Here is a 20,347-nt window from a genome sequence, read left to right as displayed (position 1 = left end):
CCCCAGGAAGGCCTCGCTGAACCGTGGAGCGGAGCGGAGGGTTTGGTTCTTTTGGGCACTGTTGAAAACCAGACTGGAACAACACGCCTGGCTGCAGTGAGTGAATGTCTGTGTGGGTACCACTTAAATAAAGCGCAGGACATTTGACCCCATGATGTAACGGTGGGGAAGATGAATCCCTGCCCGCCATGCCATGAGATTCAACGAGCTCCTCGATGCATAATTAAGGAGCTGAAAAGCGAAAGATCGCACGGATTAAATCACGCCGACTTTCCTGCCTGCTATTGCACTTAGTCTTCAGAATGGAAAATTCTGCCCCCCTGTGTCACATAGTTCTTGTCCAGTTCTTAATAGGCTGGAGGAGCCTAAGACTCAAGACTCCTCTAAATTGGAACAAAGTATATATCTAAGGGGATACTTGTAAAGGAAAAGTTTGTAATTCTGTGGGGAAAGACTGATGGACTGGGACTAATTGAATCGCTGTTTCAAAAAGCCAGCACAGGCATGATGGGCTGAATGGTCTCCTGTGCTGTAAGGCACTATGATTTTAAGTTGATAGTGTCACTCAGTAGATCAGAGGATGATGTGGTGTGAAGGGAAATATTAAAAGGTGCACAGCTGTAGAAAGAAGTGCTTCCCTGAGGGTGGGGCAGAAGCATATTGTTTGGGAGGAATATAAAGAGTTTTAATATGCAATAAAACACCGAAAATGTTGGAAACATGCAGCAGATCTGACAACACAAGTGGAGAGAGGAAGGTAGCATTAATGCTTTCATTTCATGTTCCTAGCATCACAGTATAATGTTTTATTAGTTTCTGGCTAGAGAGTATCATAGAGTGGTTGCATCATAGAAAGCACCAATCAGCCCATTGTGTCTATGCTAGCTCTCTGTAAGAGCAACTCAGCTAGTCCCACTCCCTTGCCTTTACCCCATAACTGAATTTTTTTCCTCTTCCCTTTTGAAAGCCATGATTGAATTTGCCTCGATAACAGACTCATTCAATGCATTCCAGATCCTAAACACACCCTACATAAAAAAACCTTTTTCTCATGTCACCATTAGTTCTTTTGCCATTCAATTTAAAGTGGTGTCCGCTGGTCCTTCCACCAAATGGAACAGTTTTTTCTCTATGTACTTTGTCCAGACCCTCATGACATTGAACAATCCTATCAAATCTCCTTTTAAACTTCTCTCCTCTAAGGAGAACAATCCTCCTTCTCCAATCTATCCATGTAACAGAAGCCTCTCATCTCTGGAACCATTCTTAGAATTCTTTTCTGCACCCTCTTTAAAGCCTTCACATCCTTCATAAAGTATAGTGCCCAGAATTGGATGCCATACTTCAGATGAAGCTGAATCAGTGTTTTATGGAAGTTCATCATTACTTCCTTGTTTTCATGCTCTGTGCTTATATTCCTAAAGCCCAGGATCCTATATGTCTTTTTAACCACTTTTTCAACCTGTCTTGCCACCTTCAATGATTTGTGCACATTTACTCACAGGTCCTTCTGATCTTCTACCCCGTTTCGAATTGTTCTTCATTTTCTATTGCCTGTCCTCAATCATCCTACCAAAACATATAATTTCACAGTCCTCTGTGTTAAATTTCCATCCATTCCATCAGCCTGTCTATATCCTTTTATAGTCTCCTCACACTTGAGAATGCTTTGAAGTTTTGTGTTATCTGCAAATTTTGAAATTGTGCCTGTACACCCAAGACCAAGTCATTAGTATATATTAAGAAAAGTAGTGGTGCTATACCGAATCCTGGGGAACCCCAGTATATACCTTCCTCATCTAACTTCCTCCAGTCTGAAAGCCACCATTTGCCACTACTAAGAGCATAACAACGTAAGAAACAGGGGCAGGAGAAGACCATACTCTGTTCCCTGTCACTCAGCCAACTTCATATTCATGCTGCCACTCTCACTTTTATTTCATGGGCTTTAACTTTCCCGACAAGCCTGTTAAGCTTCACTTTATCAAACATCTTTTGGAAATCCATGTACCCCACATCAACTGCGTTGACTTCAGCATCCCTCTCATGACCTATTATAGATCTGACCTGGATGTTTGGCACTAACATTTTGGTGCCTTGGAGAGAAACTATTCACCAAAACAGTGCTATAAATAGAAACTAAAATGTATTTTTCCACACTCTACAAGTTTGATACAATCATCTGTTTCTCAAAAGTAATCTATTTGCCCAGATAAACCAAGCTGACACATTATTGGCCATCTGGTTACAGTATTGTAAAGATTATGTTGCTGAACTAGTAATCCAGAGTTTAGACTGGTAATCCAGAGGCCAGGAGTAGTAAACCAGGAGCCTGGATGAGTAATCCAGGGGCCTGGTCTTGGTAATCCAGGATCTTGGCAAACTAATCCAGATGATGTGAGTTCATATACCAGTAGTTTAAATTCAGTTTAATATAAACATGTGGAAACAAAAAGCTGGTGTCAGTTAAAGTGATCATGAAGCTGTCAGATTGTCAGGAAAAACACAGGTTCACCAATATCCTCCCGTGGTTTATATAACCCCAGCCCCAGACCATTGTGACTAACATTTAGGAAGCTTCTCAGTTGTTGCAGAAGCTCAAGAAGAAGGCCCACCATCAGTGAGGGATGTCAATAAATTCTGTATTTGTCAGCGACTCCCACATCCTGATAATAAATGAAAAAAAAAAGCTTTCTAATCCCAGCTATGAAAACATCTCTTTTTTTAAAAAACTGGGTTTTTTCCTCCACCCACATAGGAAGGCATGTTCCCATCATTTCAGTGCCTGTACCCACTATCCCAAAGGTCTGGCTGAGGTAAAAGAAGCACTGCTGCTTTACTAAGAAGCCACAAGTGCTCGTCTAACTTGTAGCCTCACTGTAAATGTGTTTCTCAGATGAACAAGAAAACCTTGTTCAAAATAAGACTTAATTCTTTCATGGTGAAGAAGGGTTACAAAAATAAGCTTCACGTACAGAAACCATATTCTCGCCTAAGTCAATAGATTGTTGCAATGATTAGATGAATTGGTTGCCAGGCAGTTTGCTTGAGGGTGAGGCAAACCACTCAATTCAATTTCAAACATGCTATGTGATTTGTTCAGATGTGTGTCTGGTTGATGACTCTTTGAATTAATGGATAGTTATTTAAATAATTGCTTGTTTCCAAGGAGGTATTCATCAGCTTTTGCTTTTTCAAATCATTGAGTTTGATCTAGGCCGTTCAAAGCAAGGCTATGCAATTGGAAATTGCAAAGAGAATAAGTCAGGCAAGTTTCAGTGTTGGTTAGGAAAGGATTAAAAAGCAACTACGTGATTCGAGTAATTATAGTTGTAGTTTTGGTATTGAACTTCTGAATTATTTCCTATTTTGTTCCTTATAAGGATCTTGAACAGTGTAAACACAACTGTAAATATGTCAACAGTAGGTAAGTGCAGTTGAGGTACAAATCAGTCATTATCTAATTGAATGGCAGAGCAGGCCTGGAGGGCTGGATAGACTGTTCCTGTTCCTATTTTCCTGTGCTCCTTTTTATGCTTGGTCTATTCTGTTTAATTAATTAGTTAGGCAGTTAAAGCCTCCAGTAAGTTCCAGTGTAGTACAATGGTTTTCATTTTAAAGACCAAAATGGAGAAACAGAATAATAACAAACTAATCAAAAAAAAAGCTTCTTTAAGTTACCCTACACATCACAATATATTACCCAATATCAAGGCAATTGAAAATAATTTTGAGGATGTAGGGAGTTAATGTTCACTGAAGAGATTACTCTGAACTACATCTGTCAAAATATCCACAATAAAAGGGTGAAAGAAAAGTTAATGGGAAATTTGAGTTCCCCTGCTCACATGTTGAGTGTAGTGACACACAGACCAGATGGTCCCAAATTCTAAGTTGAGTTAGCTGAACTGAATTTGGCATCTTATATTAGGACTGGTTGACCCATGGATGGATAGAAGATAATTTACATAAGCTTCCTTCTCTTGATTATTATCCTGTGAGTCTTGATGATAGCTAGATGTGAGTGGACATTGGGTAAGGACAAGATTGCAAGGGGGTATGATGCCTCTAACCATCGCAGCAAGGTAATCAACCTCATCCTCTCAATGATCAACTACCCTGCCAAACTTCACTTGGGTGAAACATGAAGAATAATCACTTGGACAGGATACAAGGAGAGCCGTATCCCAACAAGCAATCATGCCTTACCAAGAGGAGGATATAACTCTGAGGCAAGAAGGGTTTGTAAGAATCCCCTCGGAGATGCATGAAGAAGAGCTGATGTATATCTCAGTGTTGTCTTTTCTCTTTTTCAGATTCGTTACATTTCGCAAACACAAGGGTTGCCAGCGGAGTATATGTTAAGCGCAGGGACAAAGACAACACGATTCTTTAACAGAGATCCAGACTCATCATATCCATTATGGAGGCTTAAGGTGATTTTCTCTTGTGTTGTGGGTGAGGAGGACCTATGTGTATGTAATTTGTTTCTGTTTATGTTCACTATTTCACTTCTTTCCCTTCAACTGCATCTTGCTGTATTGCATACTCTTAGTGTGATGAAGAGGGGCAGATTGGTCTGCTTTGTTTAGGCCTCTTCCAGCATTGCCAGTTTCTCCTCAGCTGGTTACACAGCACAAACAGTATTGGGATGAGTTCCTCGCGCTGGGTTTCTGTCCTCACCACCGCCCGCAGTCCCCCTCCCGCCCCCAACCACCCCCTGCCTCCCATATGTAGCTGTACTTCCCTTGTTGCTGGTGGAAACGCTGAGAGAATAAACTTATTATATGAGTTGTGGGCTAGGGTCACGCCTTGGCACTGGTGAACCATTGTGCTCTTTATGTGTTACACATTCTGCTATTACTACTGATCCTCACAAGCCTAACGTGGAAGGTGGGACTGACTAGGCTATTACATAGCAAGAATCTTAATGAGATCTGTGACTATCTTTATCTCTGCTCCTGTTTCCCATTTCCTTTTTCTGACATCAGCATCCAAACTGCCTCTCATGTCATTTTCTAATGCACCAACCTCTCTCCAACCCCTACCCCTCTTTAAAGCATCGATTCCTACAAGGCTATGGTGTGACAAGTACCAGTTAACCTTGTGTGACCCTATATGATAACTGCTGCCTGGGCTATTTGACTATGAAGGTGATAGGTTATACCAACCCTAATCTGACCTGTGATCAGAAGCAATCATTATCCTCACCATGTCTCCATCGCCTCCAATCCCTGGATAAGAACTACTGAAGCCTATTGTACCAGCCCAACTGTTGCCAGGGCAAAAATTAAACTTGGACAGGCCAGGTGAGGAACTGAATCTGGGAGCTTCTGATCTGGTCAGGAGCAGGGCACGTTTACTCATGGTAGCCATTAGAATGATATATAACTTCCAAATTTTTGGAAGACTGAATTCTATTACACATGCCCTTGGTTTGGTTTGTGTTTGGTTCAGTCTGGGTAACCTTGACCCATTTCAGATTGGTAGGTATGCAATCCTGGTATAACTGGCTGCAGAAAAGCATAACTCTGGGAAGAAAGTTTGCAAGTTTCATTTACATAATAGTGTAAATTTATGTCATGATTCAAGGGTCAAATTTCCAGGCAAACAATTTGCTAGGGTTTGAAATGCTGGCACCAGGTTTTACTCCAGAAAGGATCTAGTTAAGAAGTTGAGACCAGGGGCTGGTTGTTGGAGGGCTGACACTGCTTACAGCTGCTTTGTCAGTCTCACCTCTGAGTCAATAGTTAGGTGTTCTCATGTCGCTCCAGTGATTTGAACAAATCTAGGCTGATACTCTTAAGAGATCACTGCACTGTCAGAAGTGACATCTTTCAGATGAAACTTTAAGCTGAAGCCCCATTTGCCTGTCAGGTGGATGTAAAATATCCCATTGCTCTATTTGCTGAAATGCAGGGAAACTCTTCCAGTCTCCTGGCTTATATTATCCCTCAATCAGCATCACTAAATCAGATTTTCTGGTCATTATCATATTGCTGTTTGTGGACCTTGCTGTGCATAAATTACCTGCTACATTTCCCTACATTATAACAATGACTACACTTCAAAAGTATTTTTATTAGCTGTGAAGTGCTTTGGGACGTCCTGCGGATATGAAAGTCTATCTTTGTTTCTTTCTTCTGTCAAGTTGATCACTCATTTTTTTGTTTAAAAAAATGTGAATTTTGCTGAAAATCTCTCTTAAATGTAGCAATATACGATTCAACAGATCTGCGATCTATCCCATCTTTTTGATGGTATAAATCTCACTCGTCCACTTGTCGTGATACTGTGCAGGGACAGCTTGTCCTCCCAGACCAGGAAATACATTATTCTGCTTTAGGATTACAGGAAAGGATGAAAATAAAAATCAGCTGTCCCAATAATATTTTATTTGACAGCTGGCGTGTCCCAGCACTTAAACAAACATTCACTGCTTTAGGGCCTCGTGTCTAAAAGAACCTTCTAGCACCGCAGCATGTGTTAGCATTTCTGTGAGATTCTCTGGTTGCTTTTAAAAAGAGCTTGTCCAAACCCTTAGGCAGGCAAGAATTATCATGGGGCAGGGGCTGATAGCAAAAAGAACAATTTGCAGTTGACATTGAAGAACTTGAGCCCCTCATGTGGCTGCCACTTTCTTTACAACTGAGAAAGTCTGAGATTAATGGACAGGCTGCAGCTGTTCAGCAACAAGAGAGAGATGAGGCCAGTCTAACAAGTGTGGGGAGAAGATGGGGAGAAATCGATGGGTGTGTCCAGAGCTGTCAGTCATCAGTTGTACTTTTGAGGCAATGTCTTGTTGTCAGAAACACAACTATAGCTAAAGACATCAAGAAGTCTTCATGGGAACCAAACTGTCTTCACTGCTCTTTGCATCACACCAAACATGGAGTAAAAAACATGCTTTTGTTAAAATTTCAGACACCAGAAGATCATGAGACAGAGATGGGAATCAAATCGAAGGAGGCAAGAAAATACATTTTTAACTGTTTGGATGATATGGCACAGGTATGATTGTCTTTCTTGGGTAGCTTGTGCTGCCTCCTTTCCTTTCCTTGCTGGAGTACAATGTTACAGGCACTTGCTGCCTCCATGTACTTCACCAAGGGATCATTTCCACATCTGAGCCCTGGTGGTGAGTGCTGGCAGCATATCTGAACACAAGAGACCTGGACCATCATAGCTAAAAGGTACTCACCCAACTTCCACTCCCCCACCACCCACCCCCCACAACACACACACACACGTACATTTACATATAGAGACACACACAGATTCACTAGCATGCATACACTTACATACAGAGACATTCACAGATTTATACACACAGCCACAATCTCTCACAAAGATACACACAGATTCACACAGGCCCATATTCATGTTCATGATGTGCGCACACATACACAGCCACACTCACTCAGATACACATTTGCACAAACACACTTGCACAGTTAGACAAAAACACAAAGTTGCACACACTGTCACATATAAAACCACGTTCACATACAAAAACACAGTCACACAGAAATGTGCACACAAATGTACACGTGCAATCACAAACACACTCATACATTTCCCTGGCCAATTTTTTCCCCCTCGTCTCTCAAACCCCAAAGGACTGAAGTAAATTCTAGTGTGACCTCAGCACAGACTGAATCTTCAACCTAAGTGACCCAGAGCAAGGGGAGCCACAAGCGTAATCATCAACTCCAACCCATTTTTTCTTCCAAGACTAAAAATACAAACATGTCAGAAAGACTGATGGCATTTGAGTTTGTGAAAGATTATCTTAACTTTCTGCACCTTGTCTGTGCTAAGATGGCATAGGTCAGATGTTTCAGTTTTTATCTAACTCAAGGAATATTTCAATTCAAGTATCTCTGTTGGAGTGCATTGTGTCAAATTGAGTATCTGCAGTAAGACTGGTAAAATGATTCTCATGATGTGCTTTGAAGAAAACATCTTATGTAGGTGGCTTAGTGCTTTTCCTCGCATGTTTGTAAATTTAAATTTTTTGCATGACAAGTTGCTGATGGTGCAGGTGGGGGAAACAGAGCATCTAGAACCGGAGTGAAAAGGACAAGCAACTGTGCATCTCCTTAATCAAACAGCTAGAAGGATTGTTAAATTAACAATGCAAGGACTGAGAAGAATAAATTAGAGTCGATGAATTCTATGCCAAATCAGATACAGAGAGAATTAAAAAGGAAGAGAAGATTAGATTAAGAAAAAGAGACAAAAAGGAAGTTTAAAGAAGTAAAATGTTAAATTTTACACTTTTAAAATCTGCAACAACAGTTAATATCTGAAGGAATTAGACACCACACTTGTAATAGTTAATTGGCAGTGTCAGAGATGTTAATTGGCAGTAACTAATACTTATCAAACCATCAAGATAGTATTGACTCAACTTTCTGTGGCGAGTTTAGTTCATATGTAACTCACAAATACAGTAATTTCACGCCATTCAATTCATGCCAATGGTGAGATAGATAGCAAAGTGCTGTTTTCGTGGAGTTAATGATAGATCGGTGCAACTCAGACTGTAACTTCTGGATATCCATGTTTAACTATGCATCTGCCCCTCACCTGAAGTTGCTGCACCATTTGCTTATAAATATCAGCGAGTGCCATTAGCCTCACTGTTATGACAGAAAATTCTGGGCCATTATTTCTATATGGATTTGGATTTAAACCCAAGTTGTATATGTTCTAAATGTGTATGTATAGAGAGATGGAAATATATAGATCTGTATACAGTATTTAAAGATAGAGAAATATATCAAGATTAATATGTGTAGATAGATAATACAATGTTAAAATAGATATATGATAAATCTATATAGATAATAGTTAGATGATAGGTATCTATACATATATGGCTACATTTGTTGTATAGCTGTAGATATGAGAATGAAGAAGCGGAACCTGCTGTTCTGTTAGGGACATTCATGGAACTGTATTTTAGCAAGAGTTTAAGCACTGTGGAGAGCACTGGGACAAAAAACCTTGTGCAGATAGTTAACCTCTCCCTTTTACCCTCTTTTGCTGATGACAAATGTTGCATGCTTGTTACAAAGCCCCTACCATTGCCATCCTGTGGAGAACCTTGTGGGTGGGAATGCAGCGGAGAATGTGAACATCCGCTGTAATTGTTGTCACTGCATGCTTGCATCATTCCACTGTGGAAAAAACAACTTCCCACCTAATGTCAGCCTTTCCCTTGCAGGTGAACATGACGACAGATTTGGAGGGAAGTGAGATGTTGGCAGAGAAGGCAGACAGGCGGGAGTTTATTGATCTGCTAAAGAAGATGTTGACCATTGACGCAGACAAGAGAATTACACCGATCGAGACACTGAGCCATCCCTTTGTAATGATGACCCACCTACTGGATTTTCCTCATAGCACACAGTACGTTCTCTCCTTCCAGGGCAGGTTCCCTAAATTCTTCCACATCTGAGCTCTTGCAAAGTGACAAGTGTCTGGAGGATGTCAGTGTCCGTGCCAGCTCTCTGCAAGAGCAACTCAGCCAGTCCAGCTTCCCTGCCTTTTCCTCGTAGCCATGCAAATATTTTCTCTTCAGATAATTATCCAGTTCCTTTTGAAAACCATGACTGAATCTGTCTTCACTGCACTCTCAGACAGTGCATTCCAGATCCTAACCATTTGATATGCGTAAACGATTTTCTCATGTCTCCTTTGGTTGTTTTTACAATTGCTTTAAACTTATAAAGCTCCAAGCTGTGGATTTTCTCTGCACATTTTATCAGTTGTTCTGGGAGACTCTTGAGAGTTTACAAGGCTATAATCTAATCAAGTGGTTTAAATTGAATTGAAATTTGTAACAGAAATCGCACAAATCAGGAACGTGATAGAAAACTCTCCACTTGCCTGTATGAGTACAACTGCACCAACACTCAGGAAGCTCAACGCCATCCAAGACAAAGTAGTCCATTTGATCAGCAACCCAACCACTAGAATAAACATCCAGCTCCTCCACCACTAGCACACTATGGCTGCAGCGTGTAGTATCCATAGAATGCACTGAATCAACTAGCCAAATCTTCTTCAACGGCCCCTTTATGATCTAGAAGGACAAGGACAGCAGGTGCATGAGAACATTCTCACCTCCAATTTTCCTGCTGGTCATACACTATACCAATTTGGACATACATCATTGTTCCTTCATTGTTACTATGTCAAAACCCTGGAACTCCCTACCTAACGATACTGTGGGAACATCTTTACCACATGGACCGCAGTGGTTCAAGGAGGTGGTTCACCACTGCCTTCACAAAGGCAACTAGGGTTGGCCTTATTATCCCCTGAATGAATCTGTTGAATCCCAGAGTCTTGTTTTTATTATTACCTTTCCCAATTTGCATTCATTGAGGTGAGAGTTACTGGAACTAGAATAGTTGGTATTTCCAGTGCCAGAAATACCAACTGATGAGCGAAATCATCAATATTCTTCTCAATATTGAACTGTTCTTCCTTTTTCTTTCAGCGTCAAGTCCTGCTTTCAGAACATGGAGATTTGCAAGCGAAGAGTCAATATGTATGACACAGTGAACCAGAGTAAAACGCCTTTCATCACGCATGTGGCTCCAAGCACATCGAGCAATCTAACGATGACCTTCAGCAACCAGCTCAGCACAGTGCACAACCAGGTACGTGCAGAACAAATGATCTACATCAGCTCAGCGTGGGAAGATGATCACACTGGAGCTAAAAACCCCTAGATTTCGGGATCAGTGGAAGACCATCTGATTACTATGGGAGAGGTACTGCAGGCACAGCAATGAGATCGATAAATTTTTATCAGGTAGGGGAGTTAAAAAATATGGGACAGAGGCAGCTAAATAGAGTTGAGATACATATCAGCTTTGGGCATCTCTCCAGTAAGGGGGACTGATCTGTACAGAAACTGAAGAAAAATATATCTTTGTGGCATGTAAGACTGGGAACTCGAGGCCATTTTCCAGCCTGTCCCTCACTAGTGGTGCTCTTGTGGAAGTTGGTATGACTCACCGCACCAAGCATCCCATTGTCACTGGTATGCCACGTTCTACGTAATCATGGGAAATCAGAGTCCCCCCACCCCTCAACTCCCCTCCCTCCTGTTTAGGGACTAGGGACTCCCAACCCCTGGGTCCATCCTCTTGCTGACCCTTGCTTTGTAAGATGTGGTCAGAGGTGTCATAGCAATCAGTAAACTCCAGGAAAAGACAGACCCCACATAATGGGGTCTCCATTTGTTTCCTGCGGGTTGCACAGGTCTGAGCCAGAGTTACCATAGGAAACCAATAGAAAATTCCAGGGATTTTACAGGATCAGAAGTAGGCCTTTCAACCCATTCAGCCTCTACCACCTTTCTGTTAGAACATGGCTGATCTGTATCATCTCTATTCAACTGCCTTTGCTCCATATCTTTTGATACCCTTACCTAATAAAAATTCATTAATCGCAGTCTTGAAGATTTCAATTGATCTCCATGATCCTTAGCCTTTTGGGGAGTGAGTTCCAAAATAACATTTGGGGAGCACTGTTTATAATGAATTTGAGTTGTGGCATGTGGTAAGTGTAGCAGTCTTGGAATAAACTGGTAACTTTGGACCTATGGTTCCCAAAACTGTCTACCACTGAATTAATCCCCATGTCATGTCTGAGTCTGTTGTAGACTAATTGGTAGAAATGAATTACTGTGTTTAGTCAACAATTCTATTATTGTATCATGTGACTACGAGAATGGTAGAAGACAAACTAGGTGGACCTTGTCTTTTATCACCTAGGAGTTTCTGTTTCCACTACTACTCATGTGTAAAAGTGCTTCCTGATTTCACTCTTAAGCAGCCTAGCTCTAATTGTAAGATTTTCCCCCTTGTTCTAGATTCCCCACCTGAAGAAACAGTTTCTCTGTATTTACCGTATTGAATCACTTGCCTGATACAACGTAGGTTCACCAGAATGATAGTAGGACCTAAAAGGTTAAGTTAGAAAACCGGCTGCATAAATATTGTTTGTATTCCCTTGATTGAGGGGTGATCTGACTGATGTCTTTGAAAATTATTAAGTCCTATTATCATTCTGGTGAATCTATGTTGTATCATTTCCAAATCCATCATATTGTCTGAGGTTTAATAGCCAAAACCAAATGCAGCGATCCAGATGGAACCTGGACAGGGTTGTGCATCACTTCCTTACTTTTAATTTCCAACCATCCTGAGAAAAAGACTAACATTCTATGAGCTCTTTGTATTTGCGCACTAATTTTTTGTCATTTGAGTGCATTCACATGTGATGTCAGGTCTGAGTGTTCTGAACCAGTTCTACATAGTTCACATGCGGGTAAATAAGAGTGATTAGACCAAGTCATCACAAGCCACCGCTGGGTAGTTAGAGATTGGAGGATCAAAACTAGAGGCAGTCTACAGCTAGATATGTTTATACTGATTGTTCAGAACCAGCTTAACACAGGGAGATAGACACAAAATGATCCAAGATAGGTCAAACCAGTTCTGAGCCAGCCAGGTAGATATAAAGTAATCTAAGCCAGATCAACATACAGCCCAGTCAGGCAGATAGACATTAAATGATCTAAATGAACAACAAAGGTCAGACCACACAGATAGACATTGAATTGAATGAGCTCTGTTCTGTGGGTCAGATCAGTAGGCTGGAAGAGATGGATAGTGTCTCTGAGTATCACAGCCCAAAAAATTATCTTTGACTCTACTGGTGAAAGAATGGGGTACAGATTTACATTAAAATCAGTCCTAGCTTAATCTGACAGAATACACCAAATATTGAGAGAATTAAAGGGCTGGCAGTTAGGCTACTGATTCTGAAGACAAAATGCTTTACACAAGCTGCATAATCCACTATATCTGTGAGAAGTGAATGAATTCATGGCTCCTGTGATCATAATCACTTTTAAAACAGTATTCTAAAAATGGTTCCTCAGTGGAGTAAATCTGCCTGATGTAGAATTGAACGGCTCAAGTCTGATTTCTAGTATGTGCTGAATTGGAATTGATAGTTGACTTCACTGCCCCTTCACCATGGGATTAGAGAAAAGGATTACACAGGGAATCGATAGCCAGTCACTTATGTTGGGAAGTGTTGGCGTGAGAACTAGGATTCCTTCCATGGTTGAATAGCCAGAAACACAATGTCAAGGCCGGGGAAGCCAGAATGTCATTTTGGTTGAGGTGCTGGAGGACAGCTGGAAGCAGTATAAATGTTAACCCAGCAAGAGACAACCTCTTAAGGAGAGAAGGAGACAAATAAAGGCAAGAAATTAATTTGCCATTCATGTTATTCACCAGAATTGATCATTTAACTATCCCAACAACCTAAATGTGGCCTTCCTTGTAAAAACTACAATGTTTGAAATGAAAGCTAAACATGTGCGATAGTGAATTGCCAAGGTCATTCACAGGCCAGTTGGAAACCAGTCACTTAGCTCTCACTTTGATGAATAAACACTTAACTGTTGGGTAAACAGGAACTCCATATGTTAAAACAGCTCACACTGGGGTTTCAGTCTTAAAGAGGCACTGCTGCATCTGTGTTGGCAAAAATTCTTTGTCACATTAATCATCATGATATAACTCACAAAACGAAAGCTCAGTTACCCACGGAAAGTATGACTTGTGTCTCCTTTGGGAACTACCCTTCCCCTGAAACAGAAGCGGCTTTAAGGATAAGTTTGAAATTTAAACTTGAGTCATACAGCTGGACTGGCAGTCAGTGCCTGTATTGGCAAGTCTGCTAATTGCTCCTATTTTTAAATTCTCTCGTTGTCTCATCACATTCCCCCAGCAGGGGTCTCTTCTGAGGCAGAGCTCTATTTGAATGAGGCTGTAAGTAGAATCAGTCACCCTCTGCTATGGCTGTGGCAAAGCTCAAACGTAATTCTTTCCCTTCACTTACCTCCAACAGCAGCCACCCTCCAGCGGGAAGGTTGTGGATTTGTTTCCAATGGCACACAGTCATCTGAGGTATGGCACATTATGCCTCCCTCTCACCTCCTCAAAATAAATGGCTTGAGTTTGGAAATCAGATATACCCTGGAATTATACCAGGTGTGTTCTGTGCTGAGTTATCTGATCATAGTTTGGATCTTGGTGAAGGGAGAGGAGGCTTACATTTTCTGGGGTGGGAGTGGAGAATCAGCAAAGTGTTCCTACTCCTGATTGCTGTCTGGTATCCCCTGCTGAAACATTGTGTGTGAGCATGCCTGTGTGGATTTATGTATGCATGTCTGTCCAGATGTGTTTCTGTGTGCGCATATGTGCATTCTGTGTACACATGTATGTGTGGTTGCATGTGTGTGTATGCTTATAAATGACAAGTTTGGGATGGGCTGTGCTCAAAAAAGGTAAGGCAACAGGAGGCTCCTTCCATCTATGGTCACCATAACACACCTTTAGAAGAGAGTAGGAGGGCAAGTTGAAGAACAGAAAGATAAAATGAAACACTTTATTAAAGAATAGATAAAGAATCAGGGTGCGGTTGAGAGGGACTGTGCTTAATCAAATGAGGAACACAGCAACAGCTGAAACCTGTTTGCAATTTCAAAGTAAAAAATAGCATGAGTTTAACCCTTGAGTATCACAGTATCATTACTACTCCCAAGGATATTCCAGCCCATAGAAAAGAAGAAAAAAATCTCAATTTTCAAAAAGCTGTCTGTACTTTTCATGCTCCGATTGATGTGTTCCTACTCCTATTGAAAAGAATCAGAAAATCTGAAAAGGTTTTATTCTGCATTTAAAGTTTGTGAATAGCCCTAGAGCCAATCAGCTCAAAAGTCAATTGCATCTCAAACACTTTTTCCCCTCTATAGGGGGAAGAGAGAGAAGCAAAGCGAACCACTTTGCCAAGCCTTTGCTAATTTGGTAAAATATGGTGTTTTTTTCCCCTTATATCTTGCTGCAGCTTAGTCAGTATTCAAGGAATGTATATGTCTTTTGATGTGTTTGACTCCCTGCTGAAAAAGTAAAGGCTCAGCTGGTGAATGGGCAGCGAGCCATGTGAACCGATCTGGGCTCGATGCTGAAAGCAGATAAATCACAGATTCATTGGAATGATACTGGGTCTTAGAGAGTTAAATTGCGTGGACAAGCATAAACTGGGCTCGTATTTCCTTGAGTTTAGAAGGTCAAAGAGCCATCTAATTGCAACATTTAAAATGATTTTAGGATTCAGTAGGGTAGATACAGAGAAGCTAATTCCTCTGGTGAGTCAGTTCAGAACAGAACAATGGAGAGTAGTCTTAGTTATAACTGGGTCATTCAGTAGTGAAATCAGGAAGTACTTTTTCTTGCAAAAGGTAGTGAAAATATGAAACACTCCGTCCCAAACGGCATCTGAATCAGCGGGATTGATTGAAATTTGCAAGATGAAATCGATAGCTTTTTTTTTGTTATGTAAGAGTATCAAGGAATATAAAGCAAAGATAGGGAAATGGAATTGAGGTACAGGTCAGCCATGATCTAATTGAATGGCAGAGCAAGCTTAAGAGGCTTAGTCCTATTCCTTTATTATTCTGTGTTAACTAATGTCAGATAGGTTGACAACTGGAACTTCATAATTGGTCTCCATGCCTCAGACTTTGGGAGTTTGTTGAGATTTATGATGAACATCCATATCTATTGTCATTAGGATGAGCTGTTGATTTGAGCATGGTATTGTGTATCTGTTGACAATGTCCACTTAGGAGGTGAGTCAAGTTTGTTGATAAGCCTACTGGCAAATCCTGGAATGGGGAAAATTTCAGCTGCTGGTTGGGAGGAGGAGGCGGGAGAAGGAGTCGGAAACAACACTTCATAGGGATACAGGAAAAAGAGGACAAAGGTACAAATGTGCGGGTTAGTCCATACAGTTAAGTTTGGAGAAGGAGGCCAACCTAACAAGGAGTGGCCCATTCATCTTAAATACAGAGCTGGTCAGAATCAGAAGGCTAACCAGGGGAAAACAGAGTCAGATAAGTGTGTTACGTTTCTTATGTTCATGGAGAGAAGCAAAGTTAAGCGAACTAAGTGAGACTTGATTAGAGCAGTTGCTACATGTAAAATAAAGCTTCTTAACAATTAATATCTGATCACCAGTTGCCAGAACATATGTAAAATACATAATGCCCAGTTCATATAAATAATCTTACACTCTGGGTTACATTATGATATGATTAGATATTGGACAGTACATGCACCTGAACACAGTGTATCAGGGGGCACTTTGCAGGAGTGACCAACTACATTGAACTCAGAGAGATTCAAAGGTGGACCCAATATTTTTCATCAGCTCAGTTAAGATGATCTTGGTTCAAGTAGGAATTGGGACAATAACATTGGCTTTACTGCTCTTGACTGTGGAGGGGAATAAAAATCAGCCGTGGCTCCTGATTGTTGTCCAGCGACTCCAACTGGAAAATGAGTAACAAAAACAAAAATAGCTGGAAAAACTCAGCAGGTCTGACAGCATCTGTGGAGAGGAACACAGTTGACGTTTTGAGTACGTATGACTCGTCATCAGGACTAAGGAAATAGAGAAATGAGGTGAAATATAAGCTGGTAGAGTGTGGTGTGGGAGGAGGGGGGGTGGTAGTGGGACAGGTAGAGCTGGATAGAGGGCCAGTGATAGGTGGAAGCAAAGAAGAGATTGCCAAAGATGTCATAGACAAAAGGACAAAGGGGTGTTGACGGTGGTGAATCTAAGGAATGTGCTAATGGGGGCATTAAGGGTTGTATAGAATGAGTATAGGTGTTGAGCTGTAGCACTTCATTGTAAAATATCCCCCATTAAGATGTGTCACTCTGATGAAGTATTGGAGAGTGACAATACGTCAGTGAGTTGCAACTTCAAGAGCAGAAAATAAAATTTGAATGAAAAATAGGCTAACTGTGATTTTAAGTTCAAAATAGTGGCATAGTAATGTAAGTTTAATATAGGTAATACTGTGCTGGTTATGTTCATGCTTGATTTTCAGATGTCCATTGATCATAGCTTCCAAGAAAATCTTCAGTTTATTAGGCTCGCTGTTAACGAGGATGCTTTTTTTTTTGCAAGATTGTTGCCCACACTTCCTTTACGCAGTTAGGATACAGTTTCTCTCTTGAGCAATAAATTATGCTGTTGGTTCATAAGCACCCTGGGTTTTTTACTTAAAACCACCTCAAACAGGTGCCACTATTTCCGGCAGCGAACCAGTCCACACCAGTACTGTACACCAGTGTTATACAGTGATAAATCTGTATCCACCAGTACTGTACACCAGTGTTATAGTGATAAATCTGTACCCACCAGTACTGTACCCTAGTGTTATACAGTGACAGACGTGTACCCACTGGTTCTGTATTCCAGTGATACAAAGTGACAGACCTGCACCCACTAGTACTACGCCTCAGTGTTATACAGAGACAGACCTGTGCCCACCAGTACTCCAATGTTAAATGTTTAGATTCATGTTACAGGATTTACATTGATTTCAAAGAGTAATTTGTAAAATACAGTGCTATTCATCTATGAATCACTTATTTACTGGAAAGTTAGCCCTTTGTTTCTTGTTTTGTACTTAGAAATAGATATTTCTATAGGTACATATGAAAATATATACTCCACAGTTAGTAACCATTTTAAACAGTACTTTGGCCCTATATTAATATTCTGTCATGTGAAGTTTGCCAGATACTGAGGATTTTCTGAACATTTATTGCTCTTCCAATACAAGGCTCCAACAATTTGATTTCAAAGCAAATAACATATGAAGTCATTTGGTGATTGCAATGTATATTCTTCACCATTTATTTAAAAATGGTACACATTTTGGACCCACAATGCCCCACGTTGCAGGAAATCAAATTGTTTCAATCCAGATTTTGTGCTTTTTTTGTGTTTTAATTTCTCCTCCCCAAACAGCCTTGCTTACCATCTCCTATTATTTGTATTAAATCCCGTCATCCCTTTAGGCCAACAGCCTGGCTCCCACATCCACAAGTGCCACCCTTTCCCTTGCCAACCCCGATGTCTCCTTACTTAACTACCAATCTGCACTTTACCAGCCTTCAGCAGCATCCATGGCAGCTGTTGCCCAGCGGAGCATGCCACTGCAGACGGGAGCCTCGCAGCTGTGTGCTCGGCCTGATCCCTTCCAACAGGCCTTGATTGTGTGCCCGCCTGGATTTCAAGGTGAGTTGCATTTTGTTTGGCTCAATTTCTTCACCCTGCTGCTTAGGCAACTTCACGTCTTTATAACTCGGTGCATATTTCCTATTCTACTAAAAATAGTTTCTCCTGCCACTGTTCCTCCACCACCCCCCCACCCCCCCCACAACAAGTTTACTCAACCAATTTAGCAAACAGCTAAGCAGACCAGGAGAGTACCAGGATCAATACCAGGCCTGTGCATCAAAGAGGAAGGGAGGTATTACAATAAAGACTTGAAAGGTTGGGACCCTTTTCTTGAGAAAAGAGAAGACTGAGGGATGACCTGATAGGCATCTTAAAAATAATGAAGGGCTTTGATAAAGTAGACATAGAACTCCGCTTGGGGTGGAGTTCAAAACTAGGGGCCATAAATATAAGAAAGTTACAAATAAATCCATTAAGAAACTCAGGATAAACTTAATTACCAATAGAGTGATTAGCATGTGGAACTCACAACCACATAGAGTAGTTGAGGCAGATAGCCTGAATGCATTTAAGAGTACCTTAGATAACTGCATGAGCGAGAAAGGAATAGGAGAATATGATGAAGGGGTAAGACAAAATAAGGTGGGAGGAGACTCATACAGGATAGGCCAATAGGGCTGGATAACCTGCTTCAGTGCTGTAAATTCTATGCAGTTGACCTCAGCACCCAGTGATAAGGAGGTGGAGGAGAAGGTCAGACAGAGTTCCCATTCTGACTATTTGCTGAAAAGCACGCATATGAGCATTGGGTGAGAACAGGATCTGGCTCAACTGTGATGACCTCAGTGGTCAAATAGTCTGACATTTACACATGAAAAAGGGTGAGGCACAGGAGGGTGTCTGTTGCCATTGGAACCTGGAGGCATAACAGTTTTTGAAGATAGTGTGCATCAAATCTCGACTGAATTTTACTTGCTTCAGACAGAACATTCTCTGTGTGTTTTTCTTCTTGCATTTTAAGTGCTTTCTCATTGGTGCCAATAGGGTTGCAGGCTTCCCCGACCAAGCATGCCGGGTACTCGGTCCGAATGGAGAATGCTCTTCCTATTGTCACGCAGGCTCCGGGAGCTCAGCCTCTTCAGATCCAGCCTGGCCTCCTGACACAGGTAGTTGGAATGATCAAGAAGGTGTTACATTTTGAAAAGATTCAGCAAACACTTTATGGCAGATAGAACATAGACAATGGGGTCTGCAAGCCAGAAGATCTCATATGTGATTCGTAGGGCTAGATTTTCGTGGAGTTGGGAAGACTCTACAAACTTTTAAAAATAGCAGGCGGGACCCAGATGTGGAATCTCGCCACCATTTCAAACAGATCCAATTTTCGACAGTAGGGGAAAGGGGGCAGGGGATGATTCAAGAAGGTCGGAAACCCAAACACAACAGGGCCATTTGAACACAGTGCTGAATTCAACAGATCACATTTTGGCTGGTCCAAGGGACTTAACCTGCAGTGTGGAGTCACAAATTGATGGAGTAGACATAAGCATCCTTGAAGGACAGATAAGTCTGTATAACTGTCATGATCTGAAGTTTTTTAAATGCCCCGCACTTAAAACTTAAAAAAAGAATGCTGAAGCTGTCAGTGAGAGTTTAAAAAAAACTTCTGCTGGACTGTTTTGATTGACAGGCATAGGTTAGGGAAAAATGTAGCATCTGGTCATGTTCTTTCAATAGAGCTCTTCATTGGCATTTACCCATTATGCCATTATGAATGCTGGACTGAACTTCATAAGCAACAATTATCTCAGCAGGAGGTTCTGAATTCAGAGTTTGTTTGACAGCCCTAAAGAGGCTATCAAAGGATTAGCTGTCTTCAATGGGCAGTCTGAATAAAAGTTTGCTTGTTTTTTTAAGAGAGTAACCACTTGAGATTTTAAAGCTTTGAATGGATTTTATGAATGGGAACTTTTTTCACTATCACTGTGTAAGTGTGAAAGCTGTATTAGATTTTTACAATATTTTTCATCTCCACCTGGCTCCTGAGGTCTTTCCATGGTGGATATTGGGTGAGTGGCTATGGAAGTGACATGGAGGGTATGAGGGCCATGTTGGGTGGGTGGGGTGCATGAGATGACATTGAGTTGGCATGTCGGGTATGAAGGGCCATGGGGGGTGGACAGGGGGTCTTAAGTTGGCATGGAGG

The 20,347-nt window shown here is 41.2% G+C and overlaps 1 protein-coding gene across 2 annotated transcripts in view; it reads left to right on the top strand.

Moving 5' to 3' along the window:
- hipk2 (homeodomain interacting protein kinase 2) overlaps positions 1 to 20,347 on the top strand; it is a 280,504-nt gene that overhangs the window by 234,043 nt on the left and 26,114 nt on the right. Inside the window, exons 4-9 of one of the 2 annotated variants that reach the window (XM_041216305.1) lie at positions 4,317 to 4,436; positions 6,925 to 7,011; positions 9,233 to 9,417; positions 10,514 to 10,676; positions 18,072 to 18,198; positions 19,186 to 19,307. In XM_041216305.1, coding sequence (XP_041072239.1) covers positions 4,317 to 4,436; positions 6,925 to 7,011; positions 9,233 to 9,417; positions 10,514 to 10,676; positions 18,072 to 18,198; positions 19,186 to 19,307 — 804 coding nt within the window. Of the gene's footprint in view, positions 1 to 4,316; positions 4,437 to 6,924; positions 7,012 to 9,232; positions 9,418 to 10,513; positions 10,677 to 17,978; positions 18,199 to 19,185; positions 19,308 to 20,347 lie in introns of both variants that reach the window. The other variant, XM_041216304.1, reaches the window with a different exon arrangement.

Source organism: Carcharodon carcharias, chromosome 21 (assembly GCF_017639515.1).
Source record: "Carcharodon carcharias isolate sCarCar2 chromosome 21, sCarCar2.pri, whole genome shotgun sequence".
Lineage (NCBI taxonomy): Eukaryota > Metazoa > Chordata > Chondrichthyes > Lamniformes > Lamnidae > Carcharodon > Carcharodon carcharias.
Note: the sequence above shows the minus strand (reverse complement) of the source record. Positions and strands in the feature narration are given on the sequence as shown.